At 45.4% G+C, this 13,376-nt stretch overlaps 1 protein-coding gene across 3 annotated transcripts in view; it reads left to right on the top strand.

Moving 5' to 3' along the window:
• Positions 1-13,141, top strand: part of NFRKB (nuclear factor related to kappaB binding protein) — a 51,335-nt gene extending 38,194 nt beyond the window's left edge. For all 3 annotated transcript variants that reach the window (XM_060251184.1, XM_060251186.1, XM_060251185.1), the window contains 6 exons: positions 1,669-1,960; positions 3,890-4,147; positions 6,722-7,507; positions 8,798-8,904; positions 10,331-10,466; positions 11,915-13,141. In XM_060251184.1, the coding sequence (XP_060107167.1) occupies positions 1,669-1,960; positions 3,890-4,147; positions 6,722-7,507; positions 8,798-8,904; positions 10,331-10,466; positions 11,915-12,040 (1,705 nt within the window). In that variant the 3' untranslated portion in view covers positions 12,041-13,141. The remainder of the gene's footprint in view (positions 1-1,668; positions 1,961-3,889; positions 4,148-6,721; positions 7,508-8,797; positions 8,905-10,330; positions 10,467-11,914) is intronic.
• The last annotated feature ends 235 nt before the right edge of the window (positions 13,142-13,376 follow it).

The raw sequence follows: 13,376 nt of genomic DNA, 5'->3' as shown, positions 1-13,376 counted from the left end.
GCACCAAATTTGCAGCATAGCATCTGTAGCCTCTCCTCAGCCCCCCCCCCCCAAGTTTCAAAAAGACTGAACCAGGGGGCCCAGTTCTATGAGCCCCAAAAGAAGGTACTCCCATTCTCCATTATTTCCAATGGAAGGAAGGCATTTGAAAGCAATGTGATGGTCAGAACTCCCTTCGGAGTTCAAGCATGTTTGTCACCAACCTTGCTGCTGGCCCCAACCCTAAAGTATTCTGGCTCCACCCCCAAAATCCCCAGGTTTTTTTCTGAGTTGGACCTGGCAACCGTAGCCGGGCCAGATGGACTTTTTGCCCAGCAGGGCTTCTGAATGGCCACCGGAGATCTGATTTTTTGTGCAGATTTTTACAGAAAAATTACTTGGGCTGCAGTTGCCACTACAGGACAAGGATCTGCACACTGCCTTCAAGTTATGCGTAAACAAGAAAATACTTTTAAACATGATGCTCATTTTAAGAGACATCTTGTTAAAGCAGAGCTTCTGCCTGAAACGTGGCTGTTGGAGTCGCATATAACTTCACTCCCTGACACTTTATGGTTGGCTCCAACCAAATGTTCCCTCTAAGCTGTGAAGTCTTGTGAGCAAAAATTCTACTTTGTGAGCTACTGGCAGGAAAGTTGTGAGCTACTGCAGAAATCAGTTTGCTCTGGGGGCATTTTTCCTGAGCCAAGACAGAAATGTGTGAACTGGGGGCTAAAAATCTGTGAGCTAGCTCACACTAACTCAGCTTAGAGGGAACACTGACTCTGGCTCCAGAGCCAGCCATGTTGTGGTTGCACCCACCACCTCTTGTCGGAATTCCAAAGGTGCTTAAAAAGGCTTTAAAGGATTTGGGATCCCTGGTCTGAAGAGAAAGATGCCACCGGGGCAGAAACCTGGTCCAGCCTACAGCTCTAAGACATAATCTTAATTCTGCTCCAAGTGGACGATTATCGTCCCATGAGAAACCTGCTCCAATAGTAGATCGGGTGCACCGGAGGGGAAGAACGTCTTGAAGCCAGCCTTGTGAAGAGGAGGGGCCCAGAAAACTCTCAAAAATGTCTCAGGCTGGTTGTCGCTGGTTGGCATTTAATTTGTTGGTTTGTTTCTTTGGTCAGCTAATAATGGTTTGATTTGTGGAGAAAACCATCGCTTGTATTCAGATGCTACCCTCAGTGAAGCCAATGGGCAGTAGAGGCAGAATTGACAAAAGGGAATTCTTTCCATACTGAGCGGCTACAGTGTAGAATTCATTGCTAGAGGTTACTGTGTGAGTTGCAGGCATAGACTGCTTGAAAAGGGGATTAGACAGATTCATGGAGGGTTAGTCTATCAGTGACCATGAACCCTGGTGGCTAAGGGGAACATTCAGAGGCAGTGAACTTCTGAATCCCAGTGCCAGGAGGCAACATCTGGGGAAGGCTCCAGCTTCTATGCCCTGTTGTTGACCCTCCAGAAGAACTGTCTGCCCGCTGTGTGAGATAGGATGCTGGACTAGATGGACCTGCAGGACTCTTCTGTTTATTTAAAAGTTCTGTTTATTTAAAAGTTTTGAATAATTTGCTACGTTAACAGCAAAATAATTGACTCTGGACAGGCCGCTGGAACCGAGAGCTGTGTTATTTCCTTTCAAGTTAACCAGATGATTTTTTTCCTCCCATTCCTCCACAGCATCCTTTTGGTGTCTTCTCCTGCCATGCCACAGCTTGGGACTTTGCTTTCCACGGCTCAAAGTACCACACCGACTCAAGCTGGACCACCACAGCCACCCTCACGGGCAGCCAGCCACACCGTCTCCTCTGGACTCCCACAGGTCCGAGTAGTCACGGCACAGGCCAGCCTTCCAGCTGTGTCTCAGCCAGCCCCAACGATAGCGCAGCAACCACCGCCGCCACAGCAATCAACACCTGTACCACAGATCCGCATCCCTGCCACTTCTGCACAAACCAAAGTCCTGCCCCAGGTGAGGAATGTCTGTACGAAAGCAAGTAAAGAACTGGCATGAGTCATCTCCGTCCTAGACTGTTTTCTTCAGCACTAATTTCACATTTTTAATACAGCAGTTTAATACAGTGCGATGCGCTTAAAATGAGTACTTTTTTATTACACATCTGCATAGTGTAGTAAGGCTGAATGTGTTTATCTCCAGTGGAATCAGCTAATGAGGTGGGAAGTGCATGGGCTCTCCCTCACTGGAGACCTTGAAGCTGCCTTACACTGAATCAGACCCCTGGTCCATCAGAACGGTCTTCTCAGACTGGCAGTGGCTTTCCAGGGTCTCCACCTATGACCTGATCTTTTCAACTGGAGATGCTGAGGATTGAATCTGGGACTTTCTGCATGCCAAGCAGATGCTCTGCCACTGAACCACAGTCCCTGTACATGCAAAGGCATAGACAACCATTGGTTAGAAATGCTCTAGCTTTGGATTTCTTGCACTGAATATGCGGTTGGACTAGCTAGACTGCAAGGCCCTTTTGAACTCCAGAAGTGTGATTCCTGTTTGTTTGAATCAGCCTAGTCCAGAAATGGAGAGGGACAAATTTAAATCCTTACATTGCAAAATATCCCAGCCCCCAAGATAGCTGTCACCAGTGTCCCCTCTAAGCCGAGTTAGCATGAGCTAGCTCACAGATTTTTTAGCCTCCAGCTCACACATTTTTGTCTTAGCTCAGGAAGGATGACTCCAGAGCACACTAATTTATGCAGCAGCTCACAACTTTAATGCCAGTAGCTTACAAAATAGAATTTTTGCTCACAAGAGCCTGCAGCTTAGAGGGAACATTGGCTGTCACATCCCTGATTTATTAAGCTCTTTTGTGACAGTACAACCTTTTCACAAAGTCTTCAGGAATCTCTTTCTAAGCTTTTTTGTCCCCCTTAGAAGAGGAGCAAGTGGACTTTCTGTGATGGGGGGACCTGTTCCATTCACTTCCAGAGGCTGGATTTTCAGGGACTTTTGAAATTTGCTTTGAGACGGTGTCTCTCAATGTGAGCAAGCTTTCCATGACTCTGTCTATAGAGTAGGTTTTTTGCAGAGAATTCTCTCCTTTTCTGTAACTTGAAAATGAGAAATGAACTGCTAGGGCAGGGAAGAGATCTTTTAAAATTTTGAGATTGCCCTTGTAGTGCAGAGATGCATGCCTTTCTGCCGTGGAGTTCTCAAGCAGACGGGATAATGGGGTGATTCCAATGAATGCAAGACCTTGAGAGCCAGTTTGGTGTAGTGGTTAAGTGTGCGGACTCATCTGGAGGAACCTGGTTTGATTCCCCGCACCGCTTGCAGCTGCTGAAATGGCTCTGGGTCAACCATAGCTGTCACAGAGTTGTCCTTGAAAGGGCAGTTTCTGTGAGAGCTCTCTCAGCCCCATCTACCTCACAGGGTGTCTGTTGTGGGGGAAGAAGCTAAAGGAGATTGTAAACTGCTCTGGGACACTGATTCAGAGAGAAAGGTGGGGTGTGAATCTATGGTATTCTTCTAAGCCTTTCAACAGATAGGTTTATACTATCCAGCCATATTTACTACTGGGGTTTTTAAAACTTCCTCATGTGGAATTTCATGAATACATTGGACAAAAGTTTGATGGAATCAGTATGAAAATCTGGCTCTTTAGTAATCTTTTAGTAGATTCAGCATGCATTTTTGCAAACAGATCCCCAGTTAATAATCTAGGGGGGTGCCTTCCCAATACATGAAAGGTCATCGTTGGATGATTAAACATTTCTAACGAAAATGGGCTTTAAGCAGTTACCAAAAAGACATTCAAAAGGGCAGTTTCCAAGAGTTTTTCTGAAAGGATAAGAAATTGTTGACCCAGTTTCTGATGCGCTGAGCAGCCTAGAGCCGAATGAAAGGATCTCTCAAGTAATGTCTGTTCGCTCTTCCCATTAGGCTGTTATGACTGTCCCAGTGAAAGCTCAGAGCAGCCCAGCTCAGGTGCAGCGATCAGCCGTTTCAGTAACGGGGCCAGCCACTGTTGCCGGAACAGGAATCTCTGCATCGCCCAGTCCTGCCCCAAAGCCAGCCACGAGTTCCCCAGGCAGCTCTACGCCGAACTCCTCTGCTGTTTCCTCCTCTTCCACCCCTTCCTCCTCCTCTCCATCCACCGCTGTCATCCAGAACGTCGCTGGCCAGAATATCATCAAACAGGTAAGGAGCACAGCACTGTATTGAGAAAACATGTTAACATGTAAATATAACCCATGTTGAAACCGCTGGTGGGTCCATCTAATCAAGCATTCTCTTTCCAGCAGGGGACAGTCAAGTAGTTAGTAACAAACCTGGCTCAGTTTGAGTGAGTCTTTACCAATGAAATACAATACACAAGCCCCAAAAGCTTATAATTCAATCGAGAGAATGGGAAATAATGTACCTGCATTTGTTGAAGGTCGCATAGTGGTTGTGAACAGAGGAAACTATTCTTGTTGCTTGCTGCATGCATTTTGGAAGCACGGGGAGATTGCTTCTGGAATATCAGGCTGTGTTTAATGACCAGGAGTCTTAGACATACCCTCCATGAATTTGTCTGATTCCTTTAAAGACCTCTACAGGAGAGGCAGTTACCACCCATTGTGGGAGTGAATTTCCTATAGGTCAGGGGTGGCCAAACTATGGTTCAGGAGCTACATGTGGCTCCTCTTTCACACATATTGTGTAGCTCTCAAAGCCCCCACCACCCTGTCACCCAGCTTAGAGAAGACATTTGTCTCTTTAAATCGCTTCTCCAAGACAGCCAGTGACTTGGAGAATGCATTTAAAGTTGCTTTCTTTCCACTTTCCCTCTTCTGTTTGCCTGCCTGCCACCCTTCCTTCCTCCCTCCCTCCAACATCTGAAGTTCCTGTCTTGTGGCTCTCAAACATCTGATGTCCATGTCTTGCGGCTCTCAAACATCTGATATTTATTCTATGTGGCTCTTACGTTAAACAAGTTTGGCCACCCTGATACAGGTGATAACAATTTGACCCTGACCTGGTCAGGCCAGACTAGGCCGATCTCATCAGATCTTGGAAGTTAAACAGGGTTGGCCTTGGTTAGTATTTGGATCTTAGACTAGGCAAGACTAAGATCACCATGCAAACCCAGGAAATGGCAAACAGCTTCTGTTTGTCTCTTGCCTTAAAAACCCTATGGGGTTGCTGTAAGTCTGCAGTGAACTGATGTCACTTTCCACCAATATTAGAATTCTAGTATTGGCAGGGGGAGGAGAAATTTCTTTAAATTTGTACCATTAATGTTGTGTAATTTTCTTTCACCAACTTGTGGCTCAGTGGGACTTTGACTACAGGGAGCAGGAAAATGCATTAAACATTATTGCTCTTATGTGACTGGTAACTATGTATTGGCCAAATGTTAAATATGCATGTAGATGCTAGCAAAACCAGATCTGAAGATCATTGACTGGAAAAATTCATTTCCCCATTCCCTCGATTATAAGATTTTTTTTGCAGCATCCTGCCTGAAGAAAAATTCTGCTGAGATTAAAAGTTTGCAGTGTCCTGTGCCTAATAAACTCATTACACGTATTTTGTTGTCACTTTTGGACTTTGCGTGAATAACTATGGCTGTTTACAACTTTTTCCTGTGAGGGTGGGGGGGGAAATGAATTTATTACTTATTGACAAAATGTATATCTCATCTTTCTGCCCTCATAAGGGCCACCACCAAGGCAGCTAATAAAACATACATAGCAAAATCATATTTTAATGCCCCCCCCCAAAAAAACCCACACACGTTGTTAAAGCTATTAAAAACAAAGCTGAAATACTTCAGAGACATGAAAACAACAATTAAAACACAGGAAGGCTGGATCGCTGAGAGAATGCCATGTTCCTGCTGATGGAAGATGGTGACAGAAGGGGACAAATGAATCTCCCTGGGGGGAAAGTTCCAGAATGTTGGCGCAATGGCCGGGAAGGCCCTCCCCTAGGTTGCCACCCGCCTCATCTCAGAGGGTGGGGACACCCAAACAAGGCCTGATTGTAGTGGCCAGGCGGGTTTATAAGGGAGTACAATACAATAAAATTTATTGCATAAAACAATTGGCTATTGCAATTTCAATTATAGCAACATACAAGTTAAAAGCAGTCAAGGTCTCTAAAATGAATACATTGGATTATTAGAAATCTTATTTACATACAGCAACCCCGTGGTTCCATAATCAGGCTCTAACAGTCTGGTTAACAACATCATTTTACTCTCTGCTGGAAATTGCCTTTGCCCTGATTTTACTAGCAGCCAGAGCAAAAAGTGCTATCTTATAAGAGTCAATATCTGATAATAGAAATATTAATTTATCCATATCAGAAGCCATATACAATTGATTTGTTATTTCAGTCAGAAACTTGCGTCTAGGTTCTGAATACAGCGGGCAAACCATAACATAATGGAAGAGGTCCTCCACAGAAGTTTTGCAAATACAGATACGTTGTTCCTGAGGTGTTTTAGAGTATTGCCCCAAGAGGTATTCTGTTGGCATGGTCTGAAACCGCAGAGCTGTAAATGCTGTTATAAGGGAGTAGATGATCCTTCAGGCATGTTGGTCCCAAACTATATTTAGTCTTTTTTTTAAATAATGAGTTTGGTTGTGAAAAGTTGTGCTTGTATTTTCCTTCTCCCCCTCCCCTTAATTAAAGAATGGCCTCCATCAACATCCCTGGTATTGCACAGCATTCTCTAGCAACGATAAGCTGTGTTGATTTGACAGAGTGCGCTTTGCTTGACAGGTGGCTATTACCGGGCAGCTCGGCATGAAGAACCAGCCCGGGAGCGGCATCCCGCTGGCCGCCTCCAACTTCCGCATCCAAGGCAAGGACGTGCTGCGCCTGCCTCCTTCCTCCATCACGACTGACGCCAAGGGCCAGACGGTTCTGCGCATCACTCCGGACATGATGGCAACCCTGGCCAAGTCCCAGGTGACGACGGTCAAACTGACTCAGGACCTCTTCTCCGCCGCTGCCGGGAGCGCATCGTCTGGGAAAGGCATCTCGGCGACTCTACATGTGACGTCCAGCCCCATCCAGTCTTCCGATTCTCCGGCCAAGACCAGCGCGCCCAGCTCCGCCTCGCCAAGCCCAGCAGGGCCCACGGTGGTCAAAGTGACTCCTGACTTGAAGACCGTCGAGTCCACTAGCTCAGCGTTCAGACTGATGCCTGCTCTGGGCATGACCATGGCAGACCAAAAGGGCAAAGCCATTACCACCATGGCATCCGCAGAAGCCAAGCCAGCTGCTACGATAAGAATCGTGCAGGGAATGGGAGTCATGCCCCCCAAAACTGGGCAAACCATTACTGTCGCCACTCACGCCAAGCAGATGCCCTCTTCGACCGTAGTGAGCGTGCCAGGCACTGTCCACACCTCAGCTGTTTCTTTGCCAACCATGACCGCTTCCGTGTCAAAGGCAGTTGCTGTAGTGTCAGGAGGAGCTGGGACACCCATAACGATAGGGACGGGAGCCACCACTATGCGACAAGTCCCGGTCAGCACCACTGTCGTCTCCACCTGCCAAGCAGTAAGTAAGGGTGCTTTGCTGTGAATTAAGCTGGGCTAGAAAGTCTTGAAGATGAGATGTCTTTGGTCATTCAACAGCAATATCACACTTTTATTGGCATCATATGTCTTTGGTCTCTTCTGAGTAGAGGCTGACTTAACGTACAACACCAAATGCTTATGAACCATTGACAGTTGGGATTGGATTCACATATGGAGCAGAGGTCCATCAGTGGCTATTAGCCACAAGGTCTAGATGGAACTCTCTGTCTGGGGCAAGTGATACTCTGTATTCTGGGTGTTTGGGGGGGGGGACCAGTGGGAGGGCTTCTAGTGTCCTGGCCCCACTTATGGACCTCCTGATGGCACCTGTTTTTTTTTTTTTTTTTTTTGCCACTGTGTGACACAGAGTGTTGGACTGGATGGGCCATTGGCCTGATCCAACATGGCTTCTCTTATAAGTTGTGATTTTTTTGCAGTCCTGCTATACAACTGGGGAATCTGGAATAGAGTGCAAAATTCAGCACCTAAAAAATCTGAGTGTCCTCCCCCCAACAGATGTCTCACTCTGATGGATGCATTTTTTGACTTGGAAACATGTGATCACTGCTTAGCAAAAACAAATCCTTGGGATCCAAGGAGGTGCTGGTTAGAATTTCTAGAAGTTACCTTTAATGAGCAGAAGCAAAATGAATTGTGCAAAATATGCAAGTATAAATTCTACATAAACTGTTGTCTGATTGCAGCCTTTTCTTGGTATAAAATTTGGGTGGTGGTGGGGGTGCTGCCAGGTTGTAGCTGACTTAGGGAAAAAAGAAATAGAGATGGTTTGCCATTTCTTGCCTCTGTGTAGCAAATCTGGACTTCCTTAGAGCAGGGATCCCCAACTCCTGGGCTAGCAACCGGTCCTGGTCCGTGGCCTGTTAGCAACTGGGCCGTGAGTTGTATAGTTACTTAATTATATATTACAATGTAATAATAGAAATAAAGTGCACACAAAACTGGTCCCTGGTGCCAAATAGGTTGGGGACCGCTGCGTTAGAGGTCTCCCATCCAAGGACTAACCCGGAGTGCCCCCGTTTCGTTTCCACAAACTGATAAGATTGGGGTAGCCTGGGCATTTCAAGTCAGGGTGGCATGTTATTTACACTGTTTTACTTATGCTTTTAGACCCTGTTAAACCTGTGGGCATTAACATTAGAGAAGCAATGGAGAAATCTGTCAGTCATTTATTTGAGGCTCTTGTTCATTTCTACAGAATGGGTGGTATGATTTTCACCTGAGCTGGTTCTGATTTCTTCTGTTTATCCAGGGGAAGCTGCCTGCCCGGATCACAGTGCCTCTCTCAGTCTTAAGTCAGTCTGTGAAAGGCAAGAGTGTGGTGACCGCCCCCATTATCAAGGGCAACCTTGGAGCAAAGTGAGTAAAATGTGGGGAGCCCATTGCATTTCCAATAAAGACTGCTGAGATCCAGGATCAGATTAATGGAAACCTAGTTCCATAATAAGGCTTGAAGGCACTGATGTTTGCAAATCCTGGTTTCAGACACTGAAAACATACCTCATAGATGTTAATAGTAGACACAGTCTCTCTTTCCATATCTGTGCAATCGGGGGTCATTTTGTTGAAAAATAGGTGGTGGAGCTCATCCAGGGGTTGTTATGCAGCTGCACCTACTATTCAGTGGACAAGGTGGGGAGGAGGAGGGGGAACTCTCAGAAAGGTTCAGGAGCTATGCTCCTGTGAGCTCCTGCTGAATTCAAGGCCTGTATGCAATAGTAAACAACCAAGGTTTCCCTGAGTGGTTGTTTTATGTGTCTAATGTGTAGTTCCTCTCTTTTTCAGTTGGCCTCTTAACTGTTTACTTAACAGCAACGATTCACATGTGATATAATATGCATTTCCACACTTTCAAAGTCTTTATTTTCCTATTTCTGACTTTGAGATGCTGTTAAAAGAATTAAGGTTTGTGACTATCTCAGTTCCCAACTAGATATGACAGCATCGCCAAAATCACCATGGGGACACGGCTGCCATTTTAGGGATTAATTCCCCCTTGTTTATAAAAGTTGTGGGGACCAGATCCTGATAGGCAGGGATCATTTTGTAGAAAAATAGGTGGTGGAGCTCATTATGCAGCTGCACCTACTATTCAGTGGACAAGGTAGGTAGGTGGAGGGGAGGAGGGGGAACCCTCAGAAAGGTTCAGGAGCTGTGCTCCTGTGAGCTCCTGCTGAATTCAAGGCCTACTGATAGGGATGGTGGCATGGGGGAGGGGCACCTGCCCCCCCTGCTGTTTTCAGGAGCTCAAGTGCCAGGGGTTTAGGGTCTTCCAAACAGCACGAGGGAGGAGGCACCTTTCCTTCTTTTTCTGTGCTCCCAATCAGGGTTGGGCCCCCACTGCTTTTGTAAACAAAGAGAATTTAAAATGCAGCCCTATAGTGAATTTGGGGATATTGTCATGTCCAGTTGGGACCTGAGTTGTCAATCCTGTTCCTCATTAAAGAAAAAATGCAGTCTCCTAAACTATCTTTGCCAGAATGAGGTCTGATGTGTTCAGGACTATGTTTTTGAATGGAGGTACTAATAAAGACTGCAGTGTTTTATAGTCACCCCTCCATTAAAATACAGACACTCATTCAATGATTGATGATTTGGGATAAATACAAGACTTATCACAGTAGTCCCCTCTGTAAACCATAACTGCTTTGTCATTCTTATTTTTAAAAGTGGGTGGCAGTTCTGCCCAGGGCCTTCCCAGGCCTTGCTCTTCTGCAAGGGGTGTTCGAGAGCAATCGAGGCCCCCTTTATCACCATTAACTCCTTGATGGCTTCCTTTCCTTAGCATCAGCGGACTGGGTAGAAACATCATCCTCACCACGATGCCGGCTGGGACAAAACTGATTGCTGGGAACAAGCCTGTGAGCTTCCTCACTGCTCAGCAGCTGCAGCAGCTGCAGCAACAGGGCCAGGCAACACAGGTAAGGATGACATCCCTCCATGCATCTCACCCTCTGATGCATCAGGACTGCATCTGAGCAACGCAGCTTCAGCAGCATCTGTGACAGCCCCATCCACTTCCCTCCCTCAAAGCCAATATTTTCCCTCTGTCTTTCTTTCCCTTTCTGACTGAGCAGCCCTAGTGGTCTGTTTTCATCTTTCCTGAATAACTTTGGCTGTCCTACCCTGTGTCAGTATGATATTTTACTGCTGGCTCAGCCCAGGAAACTGAGGGAAGGGTCGGAATCTCCCTTTAACTTCCACCACTGAAAATGGCACTTGAGAAGTTTTTTAATTCAAATTTAACCAAATATTTTATTCAATATAGAGGGGAGAAATCAGGTGAAATCAGGGGTTGAAATATCTGAAGTAATTCAATCGTACACAGACGTTAGGTCTTATGTTTCAGGCTAATGAGAGTTTCTTAAGCTATTCACAATTACTTAAATCTTTATGATGAGAGGCTTTTGTTCCAGTGTTCTCCCCAAACATTTCAGTATACTTTCTTTGAGTATTGTCAGACCCTTTTGGTTTCCAGAAGGTTGGTAACTTTCCAGTACCCAAAGGTCTTCTCTTGAATCATACCAATACTCGTCTTGAGTTTATAAATGACTCTTAAGGTCTCTAAAGGCAGCTTCTAACCCAGGGGTGGGGAACAGTGGCTCTCCAGATGTTTTTTGCCTACAACTCCCATCAGCGCCAGCCATTGGCCATGCTGGCTGGGGCTGATGAGAGTTGTAGGCAAAAAAACATCTGGAGAGCCACTGTTCCTCACTCCTGTTCCACACCAGCCCAAGGATCTCTGTACTCTTTAAAGCTAACTCCCTGTTCAATTGGGTAGGGAAATTCTCCTTTCACTAGAAGATATATCCCCTTTCCTTGACCCAAATGCGATTCTCCATCTAACTAGCCACTCATCCTTGCCAACTTTCCCCAGTTCTCCTGTCTGTGTTAAACTACTGTCAGTCAGAACTGAATCCCGAAACTGTCAGTCCTCAACTCTTCTCAGCGAAGGCTGAAATCAGACTGAATCCTCCTCAGCACCCAGTTCAGAAGTCTTTCTCAGTTCAGCTGATGCTAACCAATCAGATCTCTTGGAACAGCCTGTCACTCAAGGCTCTCTGACTCTGTGGAGAATTACAGTCCTTCATCTGTTTGTACAGCACTTCTAAGCTTTGTAAAAATGCAGTCCATCACAGCATCATACCCCATAACTATTTTGAACTCTAGGTGACATGATTTAGAAATGCCTGTTACACTCACTTTACATTCATGTTGATAGCCCTGCTTAAACATTTGCTGTGCGTAGCTTTGTGAAAAAAGGTGACTGTTTCTGTTCTAGTCTCACTAAGCATCTGTACTTTTTGCAGTATAATAGAGGATGGCGCATGCAGTGCAGCTAACGTCTCCTCCTTTCTCATTTGCACAGGTGCGAATTCAGACTGTCCCCGCTTCCCATCTACAGCAGGGCACAGTGTCCGGCTCTACCAAAACAGTCTCCACAGTGGTTGTGACTGCGGCACCATCTCCCAAACAGACACAAGATCCGCAGTAAATTCAGCTGTGGAGGATAACTTTTTTTTCAAAGTTGAACTGGTCCTCTTCTCTCACTTCTGCTGATCTTGGGCTAGAGCTGGTATCTGGAATACTAGAATCTCCCACGAGGAACATTTGCCATTAGATTGAGCAGAGAATAAAACACAGACCCTCAATTCAGGCACTGGAGGGTGTTGTGTTTAACAACATATCTTCATGTTAAGATGCAGGACTGACAGTCCATTTAGGTTAGCTCCACTCCCCTTTTTTTGGACTTCTAAATGACCTTTCTGTTCTTGGCATGCTGCGGATGCTTGGAGTCAAGTTTGGCTTTCAGCAGAGTTTACTGAATACAGCAAGAGGAACCGTGGAGGTGATGGAATGAATTGTGCAAGATTTTATCCTTTCCACCACTGTTCTGGTGCTCATTCAGATGGTGGGTTTTTAATAGTTCAATGCAGAAGCATTTGTTTACGTCTCTGTTTTATCATTTTAGTTGCTTTTAACAAAGGCGTTTTTCTTGCTGACTGTCTTTCCTTTGTCCACGGTCTGCTTTATCCTTATGAAATTTTTGCGCATTGTGATAGACAAAAGACCACCTGGAGGAAAAGCTGAGAAAAATATTTTGGGAAGGTGGGGCAAAGCCAAAAGGAGTTCCTTAGCAGCATCTTTGAAATGCAAAGAAAGAGCAGCTTTCTTGTGTGTTCTAGGCTCCGTGCTTTCCCACCAGCCCGTTTTAACGAATGTTGGTCACAACTGTTGATTTTACTTGCCCCCGTGTTTTCAATTTTTGTTTTACTAAACCAGAAGACATCTTCTATCATTGGTGCCCTTCCCCCAAACTTTTCTCTGTACATCTAAAGCAGACGAGAAAAGAAACATCTAGTACCAGAGAGAGATTTGTCTGCAGCCCTGCTTAAGTTTGGTGTAAGGCTGCAGAAAAAAATGTGTCTGTACTCTGAAGTCGAATATTTATTACCTAACCTGTTTACTAGTCTTGGTTCATTCATTTGTAAAATGGTTTATTTGATGTTGTTTCCTCATTGTTTTTTTTAAACCCAGCTTGTCTTTCAGGCAGCCTTGGAATATATTCCCATTAAAGTGAATCTGCTTTGGTTGCCTTTTATTGTTTCACCAAACTCAAAAACCTTCTTCTGTAGCTTCACTTGGGGGGGTGGGGGGGGCAGTTATGGGAAAACTCGACCCTTGGTCAGGGCTAAACTGAAGTCATTCCATCGTCAGGGACAGTGACCAATTGTGGAGGAAAAGCAGGATAACCACAATAATTTTCTTCCACAGTACTAGAAAGTATTACTGCTGTTGCTGGATCAAAAAACAAACAAACTCCTAGGAGC

This window comes from Heteronotia binoei, chromosome 12 (genome assembly GCF_032191835.1).
Source record: "Heteronotia binoei isolate CCM8104 ecotype False Entrance Well chromosome 12, APGP_CSIRO_Hbin_v1, whole genome shotgun sequence".
Lineage (NCBI taxonomy): Eukaryota > Metazoa > Chordata > Lepidosauria > Squamata > Gekkonidae > Heteronotia > Heteronotia binoei.
This window is presented reverse-complemented; position numbering and strand designations above follow the sequence as displayed.